Here is a 27,809-nt window from a genome sequence, read left to right on the forward strand (position 1 = left end):
GCCCCAAACATGACGAGTATTAAATCACAGTGCTTCAACTTATAATCAGCTGAGGTGTAAAGAGAGAAAGTGACGTGAGTGAAGAGTGAACAAAGGCTGATGAGAAGGTGATGGTAGCACAGCAAGTAGCGCTGTTGTCTCACAGTGCCTGGTAGTGCAAGAAGATGTGGGTGCGATCCCCCCTCAGTCTGTGTGGAGTTTGCTTGTTATTATTATTTTTATTTTTTATAGCGCGCTCTTCTCACGCGTGTCTGTGTGAGTTTCCTGTCAGTGCTCTGGTTTCCTCCCACACTCCAAACACATGCTGTTCAGCTTCACCCATAGTGTGTGAGTGACAGAGAGAGTGTGTGTGTGTGTGTGTTCCACTGATGTATGGATGAGTGACCCAGTGTAAGTAGGGTATCTAGCAGTGTAAGTTACCATGGTAAATAAGGTGTGTGGGCTGATAATGCTACCTAGAGTTCATTGGAAGCTGCTCTGGAGAAACGTGGCTGCTGAATAAATAAAGAGCCACCTTGCCTGTACTGTATGAAGAGATAGTGGTTGTAGTTGTGATCCTGAGGAGGTTGTTCGTCACACTCCAACGAGTCACTCGCTGTCCTGAGACCGAGAGCCGAAGGAAAACACCGACGTCAATCAGGATGCAAAGGTGTGAAATAACGAGCCCATGTGTGCATTGTACCGTACAGTAAAGCACAGCTGCCCATGTGGAGCAGGGTGGCCCTCATCAGCATTTTCCCAAACTGTTCCACATGGTCACAAGAGCGAGAGAAACGGTCAACATGTGGAAAGGCCCCATGGACTTTTTTCATTAACTCACTTGATCAGAAATGTGGATGTTTTCAAACAGAATTAGGAAGCAAGCGGTAATAGAAACAAGTCTGCGTTTTGCATTCATTTCATTTCAACGTGGAATTCAGAAATAAATGAAGCAGCCTGGTCTCTCGCTGGACACAAATGGTGCTGCTAAACTGTGATGTTAAAGAAAAACAGTCTCGGGTCGTTTGGCTTTTTCTGCTGAAACCTGGAGTTAAGTAATGCCAATGGGATGTAACCCAAAACCGGTCCCTCCTGTTCACAGGCTGGCCAATGGGAACCGGGTCCCGCAGACCCCCTCCGGCCAGATGGGTATTTATCACGTGCACCGCAGCGGAGTTCCCAAAAACGGGGGAAAAGCACTGAACGCTGAGTGCACGAGCGGAGCGGAGTGAGAGTCCAGCTCAGAAGTGTTTCACCACCGCCGGCCCAGTGAGCGAACAACTGGGAGAGCGGGGATCCCTGAACTGGTAGACATCTGTGACGATCCTAAAGGGTCACTTTTTGCCACGTCGGGCTCTGAAGTGGACAGGCTGCTCTCCTGCGGCATCCCGGCGCTGCCCTGAGGAGGGGATGGAGGATAGGTCCAGCTCTCCAGCGTCACCGGTGGAAAGCTTCGGGACCAGCGAGGAGGAGCTGGACCGGCAGCACCGGAGATTGGGGAGGAAAAGGAGACGCAGCCAGAAGCTGAGCGAGGAGGGCAGCGGGAGCCCGGGATCCGGGTCGGGGTCGGGGTCAGGGAAACGGGGCAGGAGGGCAAGTCCCAGCAGGGCACATTCGTACGAAGAGCTCCAGAACCAGCGCATCCTGGCCAACGTGCGCGAGAGGCAGAGGACGCAGTCGCTCAACGAAGCCTTCGCCTCGCTGCGCAAGATCATCCCCACGCTGCCCTCGGACAAGCTCAGCAAGATCCAGACCCTGAAGCTGGCCTCCAGGTACATCGACTTCCTGTGCCAGGTTCTGCAGAGCGACGAGATGGACGGCAAAATGTCGAGCTGCAGCTACATGGCGCACGAGAGGCTCAGCTATGCCTTCTCCGTGTGGAGGATGGAGGGCGCCTGGTCCATGTCTGCATCACACTAGCGAAGCCTGGTGGGTAGGTGTGCGAGGGCCGTCAGACCTGTTTCTCCACCGCACCTATCTCATCACCACGTCCGCTTTACCAGCGCTGAGAGCCATGCAGGCGAAATACCACGTTCCTGAAAGTAAGCAATATTGGTGTCAGAAGTGGGATTCGATATTGACAGCATTGAGATCTGGCCGTTAAAACCCCCAGAGGAGTAAAGAACGCTGCGCAGATGCACGACTAAAAAGAATTCGACGTGAACGATAATAACCAATAACGGCCCTGATTGCCTCCAGGCTAATCGTACAGAGAAAAAACAGTCGATGTTTTCCTTCACACATCGTGTGTATCGGTTCACCAAGGACACAAACGGAGAACAGATGTTTCTGAGTCAACAACACATTTAACTGTATTCATATTTTGTGTGAGCTGTTAAAACATTCAGGCAACACAAACTAAGCAAAATATCTATTTATTCACTTTGCAGACCAAAGGTCAGTGGAATTATGTGGGAAAAGAGTTTTATCTTAGAACTTTGCTACAACATAAAAATTATGCATTGTATAATTGTTAGCATGAATAATTGTAAATATGAAATTTAATTTATATCCATACCTGTGTCACCTGTGAGACACACCTGGAAAATAACAAAATGAGAAAAACGTCTCAAATAAATAAATGTGAAAAATAAGTTTCTGCAAAGTGAGCAGGATAAAAAGCCAAAGAATTTTTTCATGTTCGAAAATCGAACACAAGTGCTCACAGATATTTACTATTTTACGCTTTGGTCCATTTGTGACTCTACTTAAATATGATGCAAAATAGAGCTTGACCTGTTCCTTCAGTTTTTAAAAAGTACTGTTTTAAAATAATTAGTACTTACAAAAATGCCGGGATGAAAAACAATGTGGAATTACAAACAATTTCCAGACCACACTTTCATTTTATGTTCCTGTCTGGTTTCAGTTAATTTCCGTTGGAAAAAGATAAACTGCAACTACAGGGCAGGAAATATCTGTATGTTCAATACGAAATATTCAACAGAACACAAATAACTCTCTAGTAGGCAACTTTATGTACAAATGTCTGAATGCAGAGATATTATAATTAGCGTTGGTAAAAAGTAATACTAAAGTCATTAAAGTTACGTTATTGTGACTTTTGTAACTATTGTAAAGTTATTGTTATTTTCCTCTGACTGTACAGCTAAGTTTTATTTTTCTTTCTTGAAAACCTTGTAAATTTGTACAATTTAAAAGTGTCGTTTTATATATAAACATCTGGATATTGATATGCAGTTAATGTAGAGATGGTCTGAGAGATGTACAGCGATCATAAAATCCTTTGATAAAATGCTCACCATAATTAAGGTCAATATACACAGTAATTAAAGGATAAATAATATATATATATATATATATATATATATAAATAATCAATAAATTAATGCACACAGTTAAAACCGAACAGTAATTCCATCCTACTTTCTCTGAGATATTTAGCCCTACCGAACATTAATATGTGTTGCTCTGTTTATTGAGTACGATCAAAGCTCAGTCTCTTTGGCCAGTTGTAAGGAAAATGCGTGAAAAGTCACTTGTGAGGTCTGTACACCTTTAGTGTATTACTGTCTGTGTGCATTATTGTGTGAATGTATTACTGTATGTGCGTTAAAGGCACATATTTTCAGGTCATTGCAGTGATGTTATTCTGTCTTTAAAATGATATAAAGATCTGTCATTATTAAAAAAAAAAAAAAAGAAAGAAAAAATCTGCATTTGAACAGAAAACACATCTGAGGTTCAGGGTAAAAACTTTTGCAGGACTTTATTTCACTGGTTCTAAATTTCCTGAATCCCTGCGGTAAGTTTGAGCTGGAATTCTTTAAGACTCATATGCTTTCAGTTACAGCACAATAAGTGTTTCATTAATTGTTTCCTAAATAGCACGAGGTATTGAGAATGAGACAGCGTGAGGAACACACCACAGAGTGCGTGTGTACTGTACTGTACTGAAGAACACCTACACTGCACCTTTGTCCTCAGCGCGGCGCTCCCTCCCTTCCTCCTGCAGACCGCGGCCGCGTTGCTCCAGCGGGGCCCCGCGGACCGAGAGAAGACCCTGCGGACCTCAGAGACAGCGGACACGCCGACGCCGAGAGCGTTTCTGCGGACCCAACGGAGCTCCGAGCGCCGTGCGATGACCTCGTCCACCCGTCCCGCACCTCCGCACGCGTCTCTCAGCGGTCCTTCAGGGAGCCACCTCCACGTCCCCTGCTCGTCCACGGTTTTCCACAGTTTCAGTGTAATATAAAATATTGTACAGACGTTCAAGTATCTCTTGCTTTTTAAGGGCACCGGTATAATTTAGGATGCGCTGCGTCAAAAATGTCTCCACACGTTTTCAGCAGTGCTTTTCCTGCTGCAAGCATTGTAAAAAAAACAACTTATTTATTAAAACGCATATTTTTTGAAAAACCTACAAGTGCAGGACTCATTAAAATTTGAGAACATTTTTCGAAACAGCCTTTGACTATTCATAGAAGCTGGAGGCTGGAGAGCGATCCCTCCTTCGGCCCACTGATATTTCTTCTGATGGCCTTCACTTTTGAACAAAGAGACCCCACGCTGACAAACCCCGAAAAACTTCTGGTTCGGTGCCAAATTCCCTTTCATCACGTTATGTCAAGTCACAGAGAAAAATCGAAACGCCTGAAGAGGTGCGATTAATGCTACCTAGAGAGTCTTAAAAAGCGCGGACAGCGATGCGAAGGCGGCGTTTTGCTGACGGCCCTTGGGCTCCGAGGGAGCGTTTGCAAGCGGAACGAAGGCGGCGGAGAAAGAGTGCGGTAAAATCGCAGAGGTTCATTAGCAGAAGAGAACGGCGAGCCTGTTGGAGATTTCCACATTTGTTGCAATAAGAGCTAATGAGCCAAAGCGGGGCGCCTCGGGGAAGCGACTCCAAAGGGCACGCATAACGACTGTAACGACCCGAGCGGCTCTGGAATCCCCCGCTCCGGCGGGAGCCGTAATCCCGCATTTCGTTTCGGAGCCTGTAGGTAACATCCAGAGCATAAAACTGCTTACGAGAAAATCTCCCACCGTTGTGCAGTTAAACGTGTGTACAAATGCGTCCGAAAGAGGAAAAGACTCGACTATAAGAGGCCTGCGGAGCAAACGGCTCTCTGACCGCACACCCATTAGCAGCATCGTTCCGCACATCATCTCATCCAAGCGAGACCAGGGAGCGTTAGGTAGCTGGGACCGTTTAGTCAAAGCGTATGTTAGTTCTCTTTGAAATTACTCTGATTTTGTACATATATATGTTACATTTTCAAAGAAATACAGAAAGCTGTTGGTACATATTGGAAAGCATTTTTTTCTCCTGCAGAAGCAACGATATTAAATATAAAGTAGTGGTGAAAAATGGTCATAAATGTGAGACGTGAAACAAGTTGAAGCAACTGAATGAAAGAAACACGAGCGCTGGAGTAACGCACCGTAAACACGTGTAAATAAACCTTCTCCGCTGAGCAGACTCCTCGGCGTGTGTGTGTGTGTGTGTGTGTGTGTGTGTGTGTGTGTGTGTGTGAGAAACACTTGCTGTACGAAGCTGTGCGCAGCCGAGATTCCCTGTGATGGATGAGGATGAAGGACAGCAGGATGAAGAGCACCGATGGGAACCCAGAGACGTTAACCTGTCTGCTCCAGGTGACTTTAGATGATCCAAAGAGCCCTTCTGACCCAGCTAACCAAGTGCACTCTTTAACTCGCACGTGTTCCTTGTAAAATGACAGAAAAAGCTGCAAGACTGTAATTTGCAGTAAAACGGGTAAATAAACATTTAGGCTGTTGGACCTTAACCAGAATTCTGCTTTTGGTTTCATCAGTTTCAGAGAAGCTCAAGAGTCTCAGTGGAAGAATTTCATTGATTGTCTGTTAACCCTTGAGATCTTGCAAAGAGCTGTGAAGTCGACGCACGCGCGCACACACACACGCGCGCGCACACACACACGCACCTCTCCTTGGGGAAAATGTGGAGAGTGGAGAGGATATGATCTAATGAAATCCATCTGCTTGCCCAGCCCAAAGGAACCAGATGGTTGCGGGATCAAACCCCAGCCTTCTTGGCAGAGTGGCCGGGACTTCTTTACGAAGGTGTATTGTAATGAATTTTTAAAGCCCCGAAGTAATGTGTGCGTGTGAGAGAAATTGCACTTCTTCTGAGTTTGTGTTCTCTGCACAGCTCCTTGCTAACATTACCATGCTGTTTAACACGGTAAATGCTGCGTACTGTTGGTTTGCAGTAGGTGCCCCAACTTCTCATAACCGGAGTTTCCAAGAGTGCGCAAAATCTTTCACGACCGCAGTAAAACGTGGCACAGAGATGCCTCTGACAAGATGGGGAAGATGGAAATGTTGAGCCCGAGGTTCCCGAGGACGAACGGACTGACTTGCTTCTTGCGTTTCCTCACACGCAAAGCTGGAACTGCTCACATGTAGAGCAGCTGAGCGTGGGGTCTTGGCATCTCGGATGGAAGCCCCGCAGCAAAGCGAGAAACGGAACGGCAGCGAGGTCAGGCAGATGTTGGACCGCTCCGGGAACGATTTGTGAGCAGATGCTCTGCGTTGAAGGTGTCCTCACATGAAGTGAGTTTGAAACCCGTCCAACGGGACCTCTTCCCCTTTGCTTGGACTACAGATGTGGGGGTTGATTTCATCGCGTGCTTCTAGTTCTCAGTAACATTAGAGCCGTGCTGCCCTCGAACCCGTAGCAGGAGCCCTGTCCTCTGCCGGGTTTCCCCCAACGCTGTTCTCAGAGTGTAGGACAAAGAATGACCTGGATTGAGGGCCGGTTTAGTGACCGTGAACCCCACATGAAGCCCATTTCTGTTTCCAGTGATGTTCAACTTCGACAGGAAACAAAGAATTAATTATATGCACAACCGTTTGTGAAATATTCTTTCTGCCCATGAAGTGATCAACAGTTTGGACTTTGCTCAAGGGTAACGCAGTCGGGTCCAGGAACGAGGCTCGTTGATTCAGACCCGCGCGCTCCAAGTCGTAGCTGACCGTCCTTACGAGCATCGGAAATACCCTCCCTGGGAGCGAGCCGCGGCGAGGACGAGGGGACGGGACGTGACGGGACGGGACGGGACGTCTTGCGAGGAAGGCCCTTCCGCCGATGAGCGCCCTCTGGTGGTGCGCGGGAAACGCAGGAAGTGCAGAGAGCTTCATATATCCTGACCTGCACCCGTCTCGAGGTTCTCTAGCGGAAAGGAAGATCGCGGGGATCCGATCACAGACGGTGTCGTCAGCACGCGCTCACGGTTCCGCTGCTCATTTACGCAACCTGGGTGAAGGGCGGGAGGTCGCAGGGGTCAACGCCCTGTGGGCCGGCCTGGCGCGGGGTCGCAAAGTTTTACATCCCTGCTGCGCTGCGAACGTTGTCCGGTGCCCCTGCGTCAGTTTGTTTGTTTGTCACACAGTCGTTTGCTTATTGATCGCTGCGTGGTGGACGTGAGGACGTTCAAACGCACCTGCGTGAACACGAGGAGCGTGCGTCTGCGTTGCCGTGCGTCCCGGGTTAACGGGAGAGCGCTCCCTTCCCTTTCTTCTCTCGTTGGTTCGGTGTTCGTGGTCGCTGCGGTCTCCTGTCTGTTCCGGGAAATCCCACCTGACACGCGGCTGTTTGCACGACACTCAACCGGACTCCGCTCGCTGCTGGCCCCGCCCCCTCGTGTAGCCACACCCCCACAGTTGAGCGGCTCGGGCATGCTGATCCCAGAGCATTTTGTGTGCGAAATTATGAAATTATCTCGAGGTTTGAGCAGCACAAGGACTGTGAAGCATCACTGTGGTACGAAAGACTAAAAGTTCAGACAGACCCAGAAGTACAGCAAAAACACATATCAGAAATGTGAGTGAAATTAATGAAAATCAGTTAATACTACAGTATTATACCCATTAAAGTGATTTTCATATGACACTTGAACGGGAATTTCCGAGCCACTTAAATGGAACATTTATTATCGGAGCTTAATGCGTTACGTATAATTTATTCAAATTAAAATGAAGAGAATAAAACGACGTGTCGAGCTGAGGACATAGAATCATCACAGAGGGAAACCCGTTATGATTCATATCTGGGAACTTCGTGCTGAAATTAGGGTCTGTGAAGAACAATTCTCACAGCAGATGAGAAACTTCAGTTTCTGAAGGAGGAGACGGACGGTTGTGCTCTGGATCGAACGCTCTTTATGACCTTTCGCACTTGTGACACACTTACAGAGGAGGAATAAAGGCCACAAGAAGGTCACTGTGTTCACCGTCACAACAAGTTCACTTCCTTCACGGACGGAAATGAGCAGCGGGAGCGAAAAGGAGAAGCCGCTATGAGGAGTAACACAAAGACATCATTCGTTTCCTACAAATGCGACACTTTACAGGTGAGCGAGGGCAGATCTCACACCTGCAACATGCCAAAAAAAAAAGAGATGCAACACGCTTATGCAGACACAACTGCGGACTTGTTTACTATAGTAACGTACATGTTCCTGCACCTTCCAGCCCATGCGTGTGGGGCTCTTTCACTGATGGGAAACGGCGTGTTTGTCCTCAAAGGACCCGGTGTTGCCCACTTGCGAGTTTGCGCAAGACACGCGTGTTCAACAGGCAACGGCCGACGCGGCGCCTCCCGGTCCGGAGCCCTTGAGAAAACGCCGCGCGTTGGAGCGCCGGTCTCGTACCCCGGTATCACACACCCCCCCGCGGCGAGGGTTCGGAGCCCGAGCGGCGGCCGAGCTCCGTGTCGACAAGGCAAGACCCTCCAAAGCGAGGGGACGTAAGGAGCTCCCGGCTCAGACGCGGACACGCCGGTGCCGGGGGGTCCGAAGCCACGGCCCGAACCCGGGGTCGATCGAGGCCGACAACCTTCATTTGGCTGCTGCTGGCGGCATCAAACCGCTGCGACCTTTGACCTGGGAATCAAGTCATGTTTTGGCTTGTTTTGTTCCGCTTTTTTCTTTGTCAAGCGCTTAAAGTGATTTTCGGCACAGTCGTCGCTCAGGTTCGACGCACGTCTTTCAGTGCTACATGAAGCAGTTGCGGCGACGGAGAGAGAGCAGCGGCAGCATTAAGAGCTCGACTCCGGGTTCAAGTGAAAGGGGCTCCAGCTGCTGTCACAACGACCTCGCCGGTGCCGCTTCCACCCAAAATCATTAGTTTTGGAGCAAAAGCGGCGCCGAGTTCCCGGTGAACGTACAGAATGGGCTCCGCCCCCTCGGTTCCGATCACAGGTCTCGTTCAAGGCAAACGTTCATGTAGATGTGTTAGAAACCTCAGACCAGGGCTAAAGGCCCGAAAAAAGGCACAACATTGTGTTTGAACCGCCTGCGGACAGGGAACCGGCGCCGGTCACGTTCCTGCTAATGAAAAGCCGGCCCTGCGACCCCTGACCCCTAACAATAAACACAGGGGCCTCGTGGGTCGTGTCAACATGGATTCCTGCCGTTTAAAAGGTCTCTTCAGTTTGTCTGACGAAACACGGAGCGCAGCACCGCGGTGCGACGCTCAGCAAGTTCTCAAAGCCCCGGCACTAGGGTCCAACGGGAGCTCCGCCGGACTCTTTCTCCGAAAACACGGCAGTCTGTCCGGGGGCGGGGCTTAGCGCCTCCATCCGTGTGACCTGTGGGATGCGATCCGACGGGATGTGCGCTGTCGCCGGTCCGTTTCCACCCCCCTCTCGGGCTCCGTGCCCGAGGCCGGGGGGGCGACGAGCGAAATCCGGATGGAGGAGGTGGGCGCACCGCAGCCGCAGGTTCGGGACTCGCCAGGTCATGAGGACACCCCTCCCGGGAGGCCTACAGCGGCGGCCCCTCCTCCATCGGCTCGTCCTGCGAACTGCGCGGCACACACACGGAACAGAGGAAGTGAGGTCAAAGGTCACGCTCGTGACCCAGGAGACGAACCACCATGGCCGCGGTACGGGTGCAGTAAAGTGTCCGCAAGGGAGCAACATCAACAGTGCAGCGCAGGGCGGGGCTGGTGGGCAGGGTTCGAAGGGGGCGGGATTAGGCGGGGCTCAGGGGGGGGGGGGGCACACGCACCTGTTCTCCATCTGCTTGGGCGCCACAGACAGCGAGGCCATGGCGGAGACGGTTTCGGCCTCGTCCGCCTCACACCTCTGCGCCTGTAGCAGGGAGGAGCCCGGCGTGGAGGCGCGGCGCCGCACCGACGTCCAGTAGTTGCCTGGGTGACGGATTCAAATTCAAAGTCACCGTGGACGAAGCCTTAACCGCTCGTCGATTGAGCACGCTAACGAATTCAGAGCGACGGGAGAAACACGTCCGCCGGCTCCCGTCCAGCGGCAGGGCGTCCGGCGATTCGGCCCGCAAACGTGCCGCGCGCCTTCGCTGCCGAAAGACTCATCGCCGACTCTCAGGAGCACCGCGGACGTGAGTTGGGTTAAGGCGGCCCAACGCGGCTGCGCTGCGGTCGACACTCACCGTGGATCTCCAGCACTTTCTCGATGGACTCCAACGCGTTGGCATTCGGCCTCTTCCGCAGAACTTCCTGTGGAAGGGGGTCCAGCTGTGGGGGGTGGGGGGGTACAGGGAACCGTAAGCAGGAGGTTATGAACCCGAGACTAAACCGCCGGTGCTCGTCTCGTACGGAAGAATGAGAAAGTGGAGTGCGGAGGAGCGGAGGGGCCGGGGGGCTGCTGAGCCCGGGTGCGAGAGGCAGGCAGAGTCTGCAGCCGGTCCTGCAGCGAAGGGATTTTCACTCTCATTTATACAAGAGCAGGCGGTGAACCTCTCTCAGCCCGGTGCCTTTCATCCGGGGGGGTGCAGGGCAGACAGCACATTGCTCACACACGCGCACACACGCGCACACACACTCAAGAACCACACGAGTGGAGACACAGGGTCCCGGAGAAACGCTCCTCGAACCGCAGCCGACCAGAACGCCTTTTATTACGGTACTTCACACTTTTACAGTTTGTTTTCGCTCGAATCCCGACATCTGTGGAGACTTTTACAGTTCGCTGAAAGATTTACGCTCCTTCCCGGAGCCGCGTGTCCCGGGAAGATAAAGCCGTCCGGCAGCCGAGCGTGACGAGCGCGCAGCGCCGCTTGTGTGTTACTGCACGGCGACGGTCGCCGCGGCAACGCCGCCACGCTAGAAGGGAACGCGGAAAGAAAGCGGGACGGACGGTTTACCGATGCTGGAGGGAACCGAGGAACGGCGATACGGTTGCGGACAGAGGTGCGAGGCCCAGCGGAAACCGTAGCCATCTCTTACCTCGAGGCCCAGCAGAGCAGAGAGACAGGCCTCGGAGGCGTCGCAGATGGCTGTGAGGTCGTGACCCCCCTCGAGGGCGAGCACCACGCGACCCCCGGCCAGCGCCATCAGCTGCCTGGTCATGTATCCGAAACCTGTGCGGGAAACAGGAAGTGGGGGGGGGGGGGGGGGGGTAGCGTTTAGCCGAGGCGCTTGAGCACTTGAACGGCCCTCGAAAGGGGAATTATTGCATCATATGTTTTTGCTAAAATGCGGCTCAGGGGTTTGGCTCCAGCTTCCCTTTGAACTTCGCTTCAACGTAGAGTGCGACCCCCCCACCCCCCACCGCTCCACTTTCTCTGCAAATCTCACGCTGGTTATTGGCATCCTCATTTTATGTGTTGTGCACAGCCTTGGGGGGGGGGCGGTGTTGGGGACTCACCTGTATGACCACCTGAGGGCCCAACAGCAAATACAGTTTCCTGAACAGCAGAATTGTGGTCCTACCGCCACCCCCCAGCCCACCCCCACCCCTCCTCCCGGTACTTACACCTGCCTGTCAGCTCGTACCCCCCCAGCGGGGGCGGGTGTCCCACCATGGCGTCAAAACCAGAGGAGACCAGGACCATGTCTGGGGCAAACTCACTGGCAATTGGCATCACCACCGTCCTGGAGAGGGACGACATTGAACTTTCAGTCAACAGCCAGTCCTGGACACACACACACACACGCACACACACACACACACACACACACACACACAGTGTTGGACAGCTTGCTCTCCCAGGAAGGTCCTGTTCTCCAAGTGAAGGACCACCTGCCTTTTTCCTCACAAACACCTGTCCTCAGGAAACAGATGCTGTTGGACTCATTGATGGAGCTGCCAGGTGATCGGGAAAGACGTGGCTCTCAGAGAGATGGGTTCGAAACCCTTCTTCAGCGTGGGAGGGATTCGGCAGCTCTGAGGGACACAGAGAGCTCATTCCAGCACAGTGCTCTTGCTGGGGGGAAGGGAGGGGTCCGGTCCTGTTTACGTGTAAAATTGGATCCGTTACCCGACATGTTGTGTCCGCATCCCACGAGAGCTTCTTGCCAACATTTGTCCTTCGTTCGATCCGCAAATGGGTCACTTCAGCGGAACGACTCAGATGCAGCTCCACCTCTCCGTTTACCGTGCTTCTGCGCCGCTGCCTGGTCGTCCACGTGTCCCCGCAGAGGACTCGGACAAATTGCCGCGGAGGTGCAGGAATGCCCTGGGAGGGACAAAGTCATCGTCCAGATGGAAAGCTCTGGAAAGAGCGACTCCACGAAGGGTTAACGGCAGCCGCGGCGATCCGTCCTCCTCCAAGGCTTTTCCGACGCTTCGTACAACAAAGTCGAGAGAAAGAAAAAAAACGCTTCAAAGCTTTGCCATGTGGGGTTGTGGAGAGGCGCTGCAGCGAGCGTTCATGGCGAGAGTCGGTCCTTCTGCTTCCCATTAGGGCCAATTTTCTTATCTGGGCAGGACCCCGACCCCCCCTTCCTTCTTTCCCCTCCTCCGCCCCCGGCACTGGGCCACCCCCCTCGGCGAAGGCTGAGTGGCGCTGGCTCGGTCGGAATAACACGGAGTTGCTGGAGACGGGGGTCATCCACTCCACTGCCCAACGACCGTAAACTAACTGAGGTCGATTGGGGGGGGGTCTGACGTGGCCCCAAAGAGGGTTCACTCGCATGTGGAAACCATGATCCCAGATACCATATTTACTACATTTCACCCTGGTCCTCCTTGACCGGCTGCCATCTGAAGGGCCACGCTGCTCCACGGGACGTCTGAGGCGAAGCACCTCGTCGAAATGCGGACGTCCTTCTCCCGGCGAGAGACCGGGTCCGGATCTCAGTCCCCCCATCGGTTCAACAGCAGGATCCTTCTCTCGCTGCAGCATCCGAAGGGACCTTCAGCCCTCGACCTCCTACGGCTGGACGCACCACACCTGCGCACGACGGCCACCACGGACTCGTACAAGCACGGCGACTCCTGTGTTTGGGGTTGGACATGGTGTCCAACCAGGCGGAGACACGGAAGGCAGAGCAAGTGTTGGGTGGAGCTCGTTATCAAGAAGACGAGCACCTCGAGGAACACAACGCGGTCTGCGTGCGACACGGGCGACGGTCGCGTTCAAGAGCCTGAATGACTTTACATCCTGACCTTCAGCACGATTAAGGACCCGAGGACGACTGGCCAATGAGAGGATGTTTGGCCCCGAGGGGCTCGAGCGAGGCAGCCACCAATGGACAAATGAGGCGAGCATCCCTGACTGAGGGGGTTCACCACGGTAAACGCTGCCACTCACTGCCAACATGTGTCAATTGTCATGTGATCGTGCAAAGCCACGCCACCCTCCTGCATCTGGGGTTTGCGTGTTTCGCGCCGTCTCTCTCACTGAGCTGAGGGGTAATGCTCTTCAGCTTTGCTGGCAGGCCTTGAAAGACCCCCCCTGACCCCCAGGAGCAAGAGGAAGGAGGGGCTGCAGAGAAGACAGCAGATGAACAGGGCGAGGAGCAGATGAGAAACCTTCACTGAACTGATTTTGGGTTCGAGACCCAAACAAGTGTGAGACGGTGAGATGAGGAACACAAAGTCTTACTGTCGACCTTTCACTCAGGACTGTGGCCACTGTGGGGACAGAGTGTCGCTCCTCCTCCTTTCTCACAACACCATGTAGAAAGTTCTGGAAGGAAAGCACCTGTGTTCCCGGTCAAGTCCGCTTCCTGGGACTGTCTTTGTTTCGGTGCCAGTAGGTTAGGGAGTCTGAGAAAAGACGTGCGGCGCGAACCCTTGCGATGGCGATGCCTGGACAACTTCTGCAGAGCTGCAGTAAAGCGCTTTCAGCCTCGTCGAGCGACGTGGTCGAGACGCCGAAGAACCTCCGAGCGTCTTGAAAAGGTCAGTTCCAAGAGCGGAGCTCCTACCTGAAGGCCAGCAGGTACTCGACGTCTCCCATGGGCGGGTGGAGACCCCCGGTGAAGGCCACGTTCACGGTGAAGCCCTCGCCCGGCCCGCTGCCCACCTGTGAGGGACGTGTCACACACACACAGAGCGAGAGGCGTCATGGAGACATTATAGTGACTCTCATAGTAACAAACTGTAAGGAAACTGTTCCCGACCCCATCTCAACCAGCCCAACCATCTCAACCACCTCAATCACCTCAACCAGCTCAACCAGCCCAACCATCTCAACCACCTCAATCACCTCAACCAGCTCAACCAGCCCAACCATCTCAACCACCTCAATCACCTCAACCAGCTCAACCAGCTCAACCACCTCAACCATCTCAACCACCTCAATCACCTCAACCAGCTCAACCAGCTCAACCACCTCAACCATCTCAATCAGGTCAACCACACCCAACCGCACCCAACCACCCAAACCACCTCAACCGCATTTCTGCACTGTTTCTGAGGCTTCACAGTCCTCGTGGGGACTTGCACCTCAAGAAAGGCCCCTCACAGTCTCACAGACCACAACCATAGAGAGTGCAGAGCAGAGACCCTCAAAAGCCCTTTTTGAGAGGTTCTCTTCCCAAGGTCGGCGCCACGACCTCCACTGGTGTGGTCTTTGGTACCGGGAGCACAGAGAGTGCGGTCGACTAGCAGAGTGTCACCGCTCCGCCTCATCATCGTACCTCATCGGCCGCCCCGCTGCCAGGAAAGAAGTTGCCGTCGTCATAGCGATGGAGAGACAGGTACAGGACGCTGGGGTCGCTGTAGAAGGCCTGCTGGGTTCCGTTGCCATGGTGAACGTCCTGGAGACGTGTGTCAGGGAGGTAAAACAAGGCAGCGTGAACGAGCCGGTCGAGTTGTACCACCTATAACAAAGTTTAAACGTGCAGTACGACCTCTTTCGACCTCTTGTTACATTTAACTCTTCTTTAAAGGCCTTAAAGATCCGTGTAAACATTCCTTTAGATGTTGCTGTCTTGGACAGACAGGAGAAAACGAAAGCCGTTCCGAAGGCACTGGAACGCCTCGACCGCTCAGCGTCACGACCGGTGACCCTGCGGTTCGGCTCTGTGCCCTCAAGTGCTCGTACGGTCCCACCGCTCAAACCGCGCGGTGCAGTTACTGGGGTCCCGACTCACTGCGTTCACTGCGCTCCAACATCGGTCAATAAAAACTCACCCAGTCCACGATGAGGATTTTGCCGACATTCAGTCTCTGCTGCAGGAGTTTGGCTGCGATGGCGACCGTGTTGAAGTAACAGAATCCCCTGTTGGAGAAGGGAAGCGAACAGGCAGCGGTCGGTCAGACACGGTCAACAGATGAGTGCACGTGGAACGTCTCTGCCGTCTGTTCGGTCGTCCTGACAAACTGGGCGAGCGCGGGAAGACACCACACTGACACGAATGGCAACGACAGGCCAGCAGGGGGCGTAGTGGTCGGAGCCGCTGCCTGCCGGCCGGAAGGACCTGGGTTTGAATCCCATCACCGCTGTCGTGTCCTCCATCGAGGTCTGGATGAACGATGGACCGTTTTTCAATTATCTGATGCTCTTCCCCAAATAGACACAGTATTACGCTACTTACTGTGATTTACCCTTTTATGCAGCAGGGTGATCTTTACTTTTACCTACACCTGTCTTTCTGCCACAATAATAGTAAAATAATAACAATAATAATAAAAACAGTGAGCAGAGAGCAAACCCCCCCCCCCAGAAGTGCACTACCCACACAGGGGGACTCACATGGGGGAGCTCTCCTCGGCATGGTGTCCGGGGGGGCGAACCACCGCAAAGCCGTTCTGCAAAGGAGACGGTGGCGGTCAGACGGCGCCTTGTGCTCATTCGCTCACGGGAAATGATGGTAAAGCCCGGTTTACCGTAGTACAGTATCCTGCAGTACCCTGCCCCGCTGCTGGGCATCACTGTTCCATGGGGCTACCCAGCATTCCCAGCAAGCCCCCCCATAGGAGTAAAACGGAGGTATTACCACACTCAAATGGCTTCTTGCTGATACTTGTGGATTTTGAAGAAAAAAACAATGAAACACAAAGAAGTGTCTGCAGATTTCACCCTTTTCTACCCGCAGCTGTGGTAATCCATCAGTGCACGCGGTAAACGTGGTACAGGGAGCACTGACGAATCTATGGGTCATGCTTCATAGGAACACTCTTTGGTGGACAGAACGTCAGACAGGACACTGTCCAACTGAGGCTTGTCCCACGCTGACTCCGCCCCGACTTACCATGCTGGTTACCGTGTCCTTACTATACACAGCCTGTCACAGTAAACGCCTAGTTGCCGTGACTCCCTGTTTGAGTCCTGCTTCACAGTGAGAACACAGACCCTGTGGGGGAGATGGTTTTGGACCAGAGACCAAGTTCAGAATCAGTCCTACGCTGAACACTGTTCACCTCCACCCCCCATCCCCCACCCCCCAGAAGGCCCTGCTCCAGCTCGAGGACCTTGAGAACAGCAGGCTGTTGAACTCAGAGACTCAGGTGTCTCCATGTCCTCCTGTGAGAAGAACCAGACAACTGTCACACTGACACCCGGACAAGTACATGTGCAGCGTCTTCACCGACCTCCCTCATTAACACTGCGGTCCTGTGACCGTGGACTCGTTCACCATGACCGCAGATGAACCGACTCCTCCAGGACCCGTCGGAAAACGAGACGGAAACTCACCCTCAGCTCTCCGGACGCGACCTTGAAGACGAGCTCGAGGACGGAGCCCACAGCGAGGCGGGCGGCGCTGGACGAGTGCAGCTCATTCCACACGGTGTCGTTGTCCACCTGCAGCCCCAGCATCACACACACACACACACACAGGGTCAGACGTACACATTCCAGGCAAACACACACAAGTGAAACACGCTCAATGTGAAAGGGAGGTAGTCGTGAGCAGACAGGAGGAGTAGGGATCTGGGGTTCATAGGCCTGTGTTGGGATTGGAACCCACGTCCTGCCGTGGGCTGCTGCTCATACGTGACACACGCGTCCTGCCAAGTGTCCACACGTTCCAGAGCGGAGTCAAAGCACAAACCAAACACAAATAAACGGAGAGGAGGTTGCATGCTGGGAGTGCTGCAGTGCTGCGAAAGGACTTTTACGTTTTCATGTACGTGTATTTATTTATCAGACGCTTTTCTCCAAAGCGACTTCCAATGAACTCCGTGTAGTGTCATCAACCCCGTTCTGCCTCACTATGCATCTGCACCAGAGCCACGGAAGCCACAAGCAACTCTGGGGCTGCGCCCACCGGCGTAAAGGTGCTGCGATTGTGGGTTCGAGTCCTGTTCGAGAGGGCCCGTGGGTCTCGACCTCACGGTCGCCTCACGGTCGCTTTTGTGTGTTGTGCTGCTGATGCCATAAGCAAGAGAAACCTCAGGTCAACTGGAGCTTTCGAAAAGGGCCAAAATTAGTCTGGAAGTTTGGAAATTCTCATGTTGCCATGGCAACTTCCGGACTTTCACATGCGACCCCTATTCAGCAGCACCTCCTGTAGATTATGGGTTCTGCGCCGGTCATTTTGCTCAGGGGCGAAAAGGAAGAATAAAAATGCTCTCTTTTCAAGTCTGCCCAAGAGTGACTTTATGGCAGTTTACGAAGCCTGTGGGCATCGGTGGTGTAAAACGGCGTGGAGAACAGGGTACAGAGCGGGAGGGGTGCGAGGAATGACGGAACGCAGCCCAGCGCGGCCCTGACACACTCCTTACTGGATCAGGACTCTGTGGGGGCAGGAAGACGACAATTTTGCTCCATTTCCATTAAAGTGTCCAGAACCCCAGAGTTTCTCACCAGAGCAGCCCTGGGGGGGGGGGGGGGGGTCTGCAATCCATCAACAACCGCCCCCCCCCCCCCCCGCACCAGTCCAGGGTCTCGTCACGCCCCACGGTCTCTGTGCGTGCACGCACAAACACACGCGCGCACACTGCATGGCCAAGGCACCACGCAGATATTCGGTCACGGGTTCGAGGCGACCCCGCAGGACCGCGGTCCACGTTGCGGACACCTTTCCTCACCAAACCACCTGCTCCTCCAAGACAAACGGAGCTCAAGCGCCGAGCCCAACTCCACCCCCCGCAGTCGAACCCCTAACACCGCTGAGCCCCCCCATCAGCCGCCGCCAGGGCTCCCCTGGTCCGACACGCACGGCCTGTTTATCGGAAACATCTGGACCTCATGCGCATGAGGCAAAGCAGGACTTATTGTTGCTGCTGGATGGGGGGGGTCACATGGAGGGGGTGGGGGGAACAAACAAGACTTTATTTACACTCACCCCCACTCCACCGCAGGGCAGCCGTACGAACACGGGCGTCACCGAACCTGTGGGGGGCGAGAGAGAGAAAGAGGGCGAGTGAACGAGGGCGTCTGTCCCGCATGTCTCTGCCCGTCCGGCAGAGGGGGCTGCACCGCACTGCTCTCCGTGGAAATGACCGCTGATGACCAGTGATGACAGAAAGCCCTCAACGACAAAGACACGTTGAACACGCGAAGCCCATAAAAACTCACCTGTTTGGTGGAATCCGGTTTCGAACCCTGATCGTCCACTCGTCACACTGGTTGGGAGGAGCTAAACTCCCACTAACCAGTGAAGGGGGAACAGCGACCGTCACCATGTCAGCGGAAGGCAACAGCGGTCTGGGGGGCTGGAGAGGGGAGGCCGAGGTAGAGACGCTCGGGTAGAGAGACCGGCGCGATGAGAACGATGTAGGATTTGGTGTAAACGGTGCAGACCCGCGTCATTACGGTTCAAACGCGCGGGGAGCTGAGGTTATGGAAAATCACACGCAGACCTGCTGCTGGCAGAAGGACCGCGGGCCCGGGAGACGGTTCTGGGACGAACGCAAACACGCCGAGGGTCCGTGAAGGAGACCAGACTCCAGTGCAGGCTCAACTGTGTTCGCACAGCGTACGGCCGGAGGTCTCTGACCACGTGGACCATGAAGAAAAGTGAGAAACATTCACATGTTCCCAGGAATGAGGAACGAGAGCAGAACGCAGCGGGAACGCAGCAGGAATGTAACGGGAACGTAATTGGAATGTAACGGGAACGCAGTCATAACATAACGAGAAAGTAGTCAGAATATAATGGAAACGTAATCAGACCGTAACGGGAACACAGTCAGACCGTAACGCGAACATAATCGGAACGTAACTGGAACGTTACCTTGCAGACAATCTAGGGCACACAGGGGGCGCAGCGGCTGAAGAACGGGAACGAGTGTTACAGGTTCACGACCCGCAGAGGCTCCTAGGCCCACGCTGCGGACACGGTTCTCGCGGCGGACGAGCGACCGCCGGACGAGGACGACGGGGAGCCGCTTACCGTCCGGCTTGTGCCGCAGCGGGTTGGTGCCGTACAGCAGGACGTGGCTCTCCGAGTGGATCGTCCGCAGCTCCTCCAGCGTAGCCTTCCTCCCACGCACACACTGCGGAAACACGGGGTCGCGTGAGGTCTCGTGACTCTACGACACACCCTCCAGAGCGCGCACGCTGTTCCGCACAAACGCGCCGTGCGGCTCGGCGCAGCCGTACCTCACACTTTGCCCGCAGGCCCGTCTCCTGCAGCCGGGACCAGATGCTCTGGACTCTTCCGGCGTGTTCCGGGTGGACGGTGCTGTTGCCGCACGCACACTGGTGCTTCAGCATCAGGGCGTCGTACGCGAGGCCTGCGGGGAACCGAGGCAGCGAAAGGGTTCGAACGGCTTCGAAAGGGTCAGGAGGCGCCGGCGGTCAGCGGAGCTCACCCACCGGTGGTGAAGCGCGGTTCGGCCGGCGGTTCGACCGCGGCCGCGGGGAGCGAGGCCGACGCCGGCGAGGACCGCGCCCGGGACAGAGGGCGGTGCGACCCCAGCGGGATCGAGAGACCGGCTGCCGCCACGCAGGCCTGGTAGCGCCGCAGCTGCTGGATCCTCTGTTGCTCCAGGAGCAGCGCCTGCTGCGGAGGGACGAGGCACGGGAGACGGAAAGCGTACGCTATCATCATCGTCGTCATCATCATCATCATGGTGATACAGGTGTTCGCATGGAAACACACGGTGAGCACTAAACGACACCGGAAACAACAAAGCACTGCGAATCTAAGGTTCTCCCTGTCAGGAGTGCAGTGGAAACAGACACCGGTGGAAGTACAAAAGGGAAAATGTGGGCCGAGTCCCGCTTGGGGTGCCTTGCGATGGACTGGCATCCCGTCCTGGGTGTGTCCCCTCCCTCTCTGGCCTTACGCCCTGTGTTGCCGGGTAGGCTCCGGTTTGCCACAACCACACTCGGGACATGTGATTTCAGTCAAGGTGTGTGTGTGTGTGTGTGTGAGAGATATTCATCAGCACAGTCTCTGCTCCACTGCTCTGCCTGCGCTACTCCACTTTGACCACAAGGTGGCGCCAGAGACGCGTCGGGACATGTGAACCTACAGCGAGTTCCTGCTGGAGGCTGCAGCTTCTTTTCCGCAAGGAGACACGAGTCCCACAGGTGCAGCGGCGGGACCTTCAGCGGACAGTGGCTGTACGCTGACCTGCACTGCGACTTGATTCACTTGTACAAATTATTATTACGATTATGATCATATTTCACGCGGCCCTCCCTCACCTGAGCAAAGAGCAGCTCCTGCTCGGCCTCCCTCTCCCGCTGCAGCGGCGGCTCCTCCTCCTCCTCCTGCTGCTGCTGCTGCTCGTCCGGCGGCTCCTGTTTGACCGCGACCGCGGGGGGCGGAGCCTCCCTTTCGACCCGCTGCTCGCGTAGCTCCTCCTCCGTCTCCCCCAGGTGGCTCCGGCGCTGCCGGCTCGTCTCGCTCGGCTTCGCCGTGACCTGTGTGGTGCGGGGCGAAGTCACAGTTTACAGGCGGAACCTGCGGGCGGATCCTGAACCCGGTCACACCTGAGCGACCCGGTCACACCACTGGTCCTCATAGAGGCGTGTCTTAACTCAAAGGGGCGTGTCTTTGCATGCAAAACAGGCGCACGCTTTGAGTGGAGGGACGCTGGACACACAATTCTCTGTTCGTAGCATTTAGAGCTGCTGCCTCGCGTTCAAGGAGCCCGGGTTCAAATCCCCCTCCTCCTTCTCTTTAATCGAGGTACGTACCCTGAACTGGTGCAGTAAAATTTACCCTGCTGTACTTAGGAGAGAAGTGTTGGATAAATAAAGGGAAGTCAATGATCATTGGCCCAAGAAGCAGCACTGATGTCAGAGTGCCCCCACCCGCCTCCCCAATCCAAACAAGTATGGGCAGAGGGAGGCGCAGAGGGGTCGACTCCCTGTCCAGACGCGGGTTCGATGCAGCAGTTTCCACACAGCTGCACGGAAAAGCAGACGTGTGCCCCCAACCGCCACCCTCCCCAGGTGTGTTGCACCCCTCCTCGCTGCTCCATGGGGACAAGAGCCACAACAAAGCCACCGGGAATTGAAGGGTCTGCCGCAGTGAGCCCCCCCAGTGAGCCCCCCACCCCACCCCACCCCGTTGCCTCCCCCAGCGTTGGTGTGGTGGACCAACCTTTCCCACGTGCAGCTGCTGCTGGAACTGCTGCTTGTGCTTCTCCAGGAACTGCTGGTGCTGCTGCTGGACGACGAGCTGCTGCAGTGCCTGCGAGTTCTGGGGCAGCGGCGCCGACTGGGTTCGGCCCAACGGCCGGTGCTGCCGCAGCGTGTGGGCCGCCGGCGGGGTCAGCGGCAGCCCCCCGAGGCCTGGAACACGAGAGCGTGGAGACTGTGAGCGACAAGGCACGGTTGGGGGGGGGAAACGGCGGCTAACAATCGGCACGTGTCACCGGGAGGCTGTAGGTTCGAGACCCAGCACCTGCACTGCTCTCGCTGGAGGTGAGAAAAGTCGGGTTCTAAATAATCCTTAATAAAATAAATGACATCAACAGACTAACAGTCACATTCACAGCCGCGGCACAGTCAAACACGTCTGTTCACAGTTCGGTTTGTTCATAACTCATAACAGTCCTTTTCTCCTCCTGTGTCCCAGTCAACAAATGGTTAATCCCACCGACGTCCCTCGATTCATTCCCACGTTTACAAGCGTGCGAAAACCCTGAATACAGTGGTAACAAATCACTGTACGCAAGAGAGGGGAAGCGAAACGATCCCAAACGGCTGTGTCGTTTCGGTGCTCTTTACTGCCCCCTAGCAGCTCGGAGGGGAAACACAGGCACAAATGACGGGAAAGTGACGGGTGAAAGTCGTTGAACTAAACAAAACGAATAAAGTGGAAAATGTTTGCATCTTCAGAAATGTGCAGTTGGACAGTTGGAAAGAGGAGGATCCGGTTCGTTAACAGTAATAACAAACACACCTGTTCAGACGTGTGGGAATTTCTCTTTGTGTAACAGTTAATCCTGGGTGTGACTATGAAATAAACACAGGGAATCCGAGCACTGGGATTCACCGCGCTGCTTTTCCTTCATCCTGGTAAAACCAGAGTCAAGTCACCCTTCAGGTTCTGCTCAGTGCACCATCACGCGGAAGGGGAAACGCGGCAGCTGCTGTTGGTGCTGGAGCTGGAGCTGGAGTTGGTGTTGGTGGAGGTGATGGAGGTGCCGGAGGTGCCGGAGGTGATGGTGCCGGAGTTGAAACTCTACTCACCCGCCACCAGTGGGTTCTGCTCCAGGAGGACCATGTGCTGCAGGAGGGGGCCGTGGATGGAGTTGCCATCGCGCTCCAGGGCGGAGGCACCCAGGTATGATGGCAGGTGTCCCCCTGCCAGGAAGGGAGGGGCGAGGGGTGGTAGTCTGTCGCCGTCCTGCTGGCAGATGAGGGGGGGGTGAGGTGAGATGGACATCGTGGCCATATTTCCTTGAACATTTGTTGTCTTGTGTGGTCATTGTGGAAAAAGTCTGGTATCTCAGCAGGCAGGGATGGAAGTTGTTGACGGCTGAAGGTCATATCTGCAGGCGGTTGGCGACACATCCAAATATCCAGGTGTGAACGCAGATCTCGGGATGAACCAGAGACGCTAGCGTGAACTGAAAGGACCCAAAACGCGACGAATCTCAGCGGAGAGGGACTCGGGTCGGGACTCACGGCTGCGGGGCCGGACGCTGGCAGGCCCAGGGTGATGTTGGGCAGGGACGGCGAGGTGTACAGGGACAGGTGACTCAAGGGACCTTCTCGAGCCACGAGCCTGTGAGCCACGGACGGCTGGGAGAGAGACACGGACAAACGTGGGACACGCGAAACGAAGCGGCCGGACGAACCGCAGCGGCACAGACCGCGCTCGGGACCGCCGGACCCTGGCAGGGGGTCAAGGCCGCACGGGGCGCGTCGAGGGGTCGGGGGGGTCGTTACCTCAAACGCGCCCACGGACACGGCGGCGCCGTTCTCGTTGGCGATGCTGCCGGAGCTGTTTGGAGAACTTGGCCCGGAACCCGGGGCGCTGCTGCAGGCGGAGTCTACAGAGCCGAGGCAGAACCAGTCGGGTGTGAGGAGTCTTCTCTCTCGCTGCCTCTCTCGCGCGCGCGCACACACACACACACCCACACCCGCACACACACACACACACACCCACCCCCACACACCCACACACACACACACCCACCCACACACACACACACACACTACTGGCGCTAGTTGGAAAAAACAGCTATTTAGAGGCACAATGAACATTACACAGAGTTAAAATCCCTCAGCGATTATGATTCAATCATCGGCGAGCGACTCACCTCAGCTCAAGTCACCCTTTTGAACACGGGATCGAGAAGAGACCTGCGGCCGGTTAACGTGAGCACGCCCTCCGTCGAGAAGCCGCCCCCCCTCCCGGCCCGTCGGGTCCATATCCCCGTCTCACCTGACGCGTCCAGCGAGCGCTTCTTGGCGGCGCCGACCAGGTGCTCCCTCCTGCGCAGCAGCGGGCTGCTCCGTCGCTCCGTCACCTTCTGCTTGAGGCGCGAGCGCAGCTTCAGGTTGGGCTCCGACGCTGAGGGTAAAACGCGGTGCTCAGCGGCGGCGTCGCTCGCACGCACAACCGGGGCCTTCGGGCCGTTTGCTCAAAACGCCGCTTGTTCTCAAGTCCGGCGTCGCTTTCGGCCCGAAGCCAGAGCCCAGGAAAGGTTCGAAACACAGACGTCGCTCCAGTGACTCCCTCGTTCGACCCTCTACAAACGTCGCTTGTGGAAGCGACAGATTTAACCTCCTTGGTCACACTTTCAATACGGTAACTTTGAGCCACATTATTGTTCTTACATTTTACCGTAATCACGTCTCGCCCAGCAGAGTCGTCGTACTGCGGCGATTCAGGGACGCCGTTTCTCAGAGACGCTACAGTAGGAGGTGGGATTCAAACCCAGTCCCTTTGACTCCGAGACGAGTGCCGGAAGCAGCCCTCCGGCTCGAACCGCTGACCGCCGGCGCTCGGGGACAGCAGGGAGGAGCTGTAAACGCTGTGGAGGCGAGTCGAACGAAGGCGGTTCGGTTCTCGTTCGACCGCGGTCGCATCTCGCCACACGCACGTTTGTCGAAACAGATCATTGAAAGAACTAAAAATAGAACTGGAAAACATTTGTATCTTTGAAAATTTGTAACTCGACTGTCTGTTACATGAGGAATGTGCATCTGTACTGTATGTGTACTGCATTTCTACTGTGTTTATACTGTATTACTATCTGTACTGAGGGCAGCAGCTGTCCAACCTGCACGGTGGAAACAAACATTATTGACAGCAAAGCCTCATATTGAGGACGGTTAAAGCTCCGTACCGGTAGTATCACTGAGATGAGTTCCAGAGAGGGGGGTGCAGCGGCGCAGCGGCGCAGCGGGTTTGGCCGGGTCCTGCTCTCTGGCGGCTCTGGGGTTCGAGTCCCGCTTGGGGGGCCTTGCGACGGACCGTCCGCGGCGTGTCCCCCTGAGCCCTGCGTTACCGGGTTAAGCTCCGGTTCGCCGCAATCCCGCTTGGGACAAGCGGTTTCAGACAGTGTGTGAGTGTGATGCTCAGCCCCTGGTTTTGGAAGATCTGCGGGACGCGTCCACCGAAGAACAGCACGGATACAGGTTCCGGAAGCACGCGTGCATCCGTCTTCCCCGGCATGGCCATCGCACAAGGACAGCTGCTCGACACGCAGCGAGAGACAAAGAGCGGGATGCCCGGAGCGCCGCCCGCCGAGGGCTCTCAGGAGAAGGGGCACAAAGGGCCCAACGACGAGAGGAGCGCGTCACACGGTTATTGTCCTTCGCCTCGCACGTGGACGCACTTTCACAGGCGCAGGTGGAGAGAGAGGAACGGGACACGCTCACGTCCACGAACGCGGCGAAGGACGTGGCATAAATTATTTTTATTATTGTTCTTATTTCATTCACCTGACATTATTTCTCTAAGGTCACATACCGTGTTAAGCTACTTATACTGATGCACAGTGTCTTCTGCACATCTCTGGACTGCTGTAATAGTGGGGTAAATTATGGTAATTTTGAAAATTATTAATAATCTGGTAGTGTACTGGGAAGAGCTGCTGCCTTTGAACTCGAAGGTTGCAGGTTCAAATCCCACTGCCAGCTGTAGTACCCTTGAGCAAGGTACTTACCCTAAATTGCTCCAGTAAAAGTACCCAGCTGTACAAATGGGTAAATAATTGTAAATACACACACACACACCCCCCATCTGAAACTGCTTGTCTCATATGGGGTCACAGGGAGCTGGAGCCTCACCCAACAACACAGGGCATAAGGCTGGAGGGGAAGGGGACACACCCAGGATGGGATACCAGTCTGGCACAAGGCACCCCAAGCGGGACTTGAACCCCAGACCCACCAGAGAGCAGGACCCGGTCCAACCCACTGCACCATCGCATCCCCCCGGTTGTAAATAGTTTATAATTACTCTTTTATGTGACGCTTTTCCAGTTAAAGCAGTTTTTGTACTTTATATTACTCAAGTGGTTGTCTTCAAAGCACCTTGTAACATCAAGCTACTTACAGTTATTTACCCATTTGGCTCATTGTCAGCTTGCAAACATACAGCCAAACTGCACACACTCTGGGCTGAATTCAAACCCACAGCCAGGAAACTGTAAGGCACCAGCATAACCGCTACGCCGCTGTAAACTGCAAGCAGGTAATTTTTACTACATCAGTTCAGGGTCAGTACCCTGATCAAGGGAACTACAGCACAAGTGGGATTTGAACCCCAGGTCCTCAGATTTCACGTGGAGCTTTAACCGCTGCGCCCCCTGCCGCCCTTACTCTTCAGCCAGTAGCTTCGCCGGTGGACACTGCTGTCGCCCGAGCGCCGGAGCGGGAGCTCGAGTTCGCTGGCGACGAGAGCCGTGACGGCCCACAAGGCAGCGATTACATGAGCGGACAGCGCTGAAACAAGCGGCTCGTCGCGCGCGGACAGTTTAATAGCCACGACGACTCGCCGGGGTCACGGCCGAGCAGGTTCCTCCGAGGTGTCCGGCGCCGGACGGATCATAACAAGGGCTTCGCTTCCGGGTCTCTCTGCCTCTCGCTCACCGCTGGAACGTAAGGGCTTAGACACCTTTGCTCTATTGTACATTTCGAACCCTTTTCCTTTGACTCCTAAGGGCACCAGAGCTGGGTGACATCGTGAGTCATATTAATAATCATTAATATACCAATAATATTCCAGGAAGTAGCAGCACTGAGGAATGAGCCATAAACCGCACATTCTTTACATTCAGCTCATCATTTCCTTCAAGGCAGCTTACAGCATTAATCTGCTAACAGTGATTTACTACCCTTTTACACAGCTGGTAAGTTTTACTGCTGCGATTCAGGGCAAGTAACTCGCTCAGGAATACAGGCTGAACCTCCTGGGAAGCAGCGAGATGAGAGCTGGACCTTTCGCAGGGGCTCTACAGCAGGCGGTGGGATCTGAACCCGTGACTACCGGCACTACACCACCTGCTGCCCCCCCACATTACCACAACAGTAACTGGGGCGTAAATACGTTGTTCGGTTTGACTCGCCGTAAGGGAGGCGCGGCACCGCCGGAACCCGAGCCTTGGATCTACTCCCCAGAGCCCCGGCGCTAATGGACTCGTACACGGTGCCGCGCCGAGCTGCCAGAAGGCGGAGGGGCGTGCGGCACGGAGAGCAGCGACCCCGGTGACACGGGGCGCGAGGGGTCCGGCGGAGCCTCTCCGCTCAGAGACCAGGGCGCCGTGTTCAGCTCGACGAGCGAAGGGGACGGAAGAAAAGGCCTTTGATTGGCTCGCGGTCGGCGCCAGCGGCACGCGGTGGGGACACGTCCACCCGAACGGGAGAGCTGCTCAATCCAAACGACCATTTGCATAAGTAAATTCCACAAATACGTCACGGATGAAAATTATGCGTAGTAAACGGATCACCCAGAATGAGAGGCCCGCTGAAGGAAAGAGACGCTCTTCAGGAACCCTTCGCCCCAATAATACTCAGTTTTATGTATTTTATTTATGCGATTGTTACACTCATTTACTCATTGGTACAAACTGGGTCATTTTTGCTGTATCGGTTCAACGTAGGCACTTCGATCAAGGGTACTCCATCAGGAAATGGGACTCGAACCCACGTCTTGTGAGTCGAGGGCAGCTGACGAGAAACGAGCTACCGAAACACTGTCGACAATAACGGTCACATGAAGTAACCCGTCAGAACGGTTCCGATGTGTTCGCGGTTCCGAAATGGTCCACTTCTAACTTCTGACCTCGAAAACACCGTCATCCCAATGACAGG

General features: G+C 54.7%; 2 protein-coding genes across 5 annotated transcripts in view; one reads left to right on the forward strand and one right to left on the reverse strand.

Annotated features, from left to right (window-relative positions):
- Positions 1 to 1,173: 1,173 nt before the first annotated feature.
- Positions 1,174 to 5,651, forward strand: LOC108928810 (twist2). 4 transcript variants are annotated; one of them, XR_001965701.2, is made up of 2 exons: positions 1,174 to 2,021; positions 3,928 to 5,651. XR_001965701.2 is itself a non-coding variant. In XM_018742974.2 (2 exons), the coding sequence occupies exon 1, from the start codon at positions 1,390 to 1,392 to the stop codon at positions 1,897 to 1,899; it is 510 nt and encodes a 169-aa protein (XP_018598490.1). In that variant the 5' UTR covers positions 1,174 to 1,389; the 3' UTR covers positions 1,900 to 1,912; positions 3,956 to 5,651. The 4 variants fall into 4 exon arrangements, 2 of the variants coding, with proteins under 2 accessions (XP_018598490.1, XP_018598497.1); XR_001965702.2 differs by having other exon boundaries at positions 3,956 to 5,651; XM_018742974.2 differs by having other exon boundaries at positions 1,174 to 1,912; positions 3,956 to 5,651.
- A 2,240-nt stretch (positions 5,652 to 7,891) lies between these two features.
- The window catches only part of LOC108928218 (histone deacetylase 4-like), a 57,559-nt gene continuing 37,641 nt past the window's right edge, over positions 7,892 to 27,809 (reverse strand). The window contains exons 7-26 of the mRNA XM_029256907.1: positions 23,932 to 24,060; positions 23,433 to 23,536; positions 23,169 to 23,285; positions 22,731 to 22,890; positions 21,637 to 21,827; positions 20,733 to 20,951; positions 19,896 to 20,082; positions 19,680 to 19,813; positions 19,471 to 19,573; positions 18,421 to 18,467; positions 16,827 to 16,934; positions 15,885 to 15,940; positions 15,323 to 15,410; positions 14,827 to 14,946; positions 14,113 to 14,210; positions 11,714 to 11,832; positions 11,185 to 11,318; positions 10,389 to 10,473; positions 9,990 to 10,131; positions 7,892 to 9,783 (exon numbers count right to left, since the gene is read on the reverse strand). Of these exons, the coding sequence (XP_029112740.1) occupies positions 9,744 to 9,783; positions 9,990 to 10,131; positions 10,389 to 10,473; positions 11,185 to 11,318; positions 11,714 to 11,832; positions 14,113 to 14,210; positions 14,827 to 14,946; positions 15,323 to 15,410; positions 15,885 to 15,940; positions 16,827 to 16,934; positions 18,421 to 18,467; positions 19,471 to 19,573; positions 19,680 to 19,813; positions 19,896 to 20,082; positions 20,733 to 20,951; positions 21,637 to 21,827; positions 22,731 to 22,890; positions 23,169 to 23,285; positions 23,433 to 23,536; positions 23,932 to 24,060 (2,381 nt within the window). The 3' untranslated portion in view covers positions 7,892 to 9,743. The remainder of the gene's footprint in view (positions 9,784 to 9,989; positions 10,132 to 10,388; positions 10,474 to 11,184; positions 11,319 to 11,713; positions 11,833 to 14,112; positions 14,211 to 14,826; positions 14,947 to 15,322; positions 15,411 to 15,884; positions 15,941 to 16,826; positions 16,935 to 18,420; positions 18,468 to 19,470; positions 19,574 to 19,679; positions 19,814 to 19,895; positions 20,083 to 20,732; positions 20,952 to 21,636; positions 21,828 to 22,730; positions 22,891 to 23,168; positions 23,286 to 23,432; positions 23,537 to 23,931; positions 24,061 to 27,809) is intronic.

Source organism: Scleropages formosus, chromosome 12 (genome assembly GCF_900964775.1).
Source record: "Scleropages formosus chromosome 12, fSclFor1.1, whole genome shotgun sequence".
Taxonomy (NCBI): Eukaryota; Metazoa; Chordata; class Actinopteri; order Osteoglossiformes; family Osteoglossidae; genus Scleropages; species Scleropages formosus.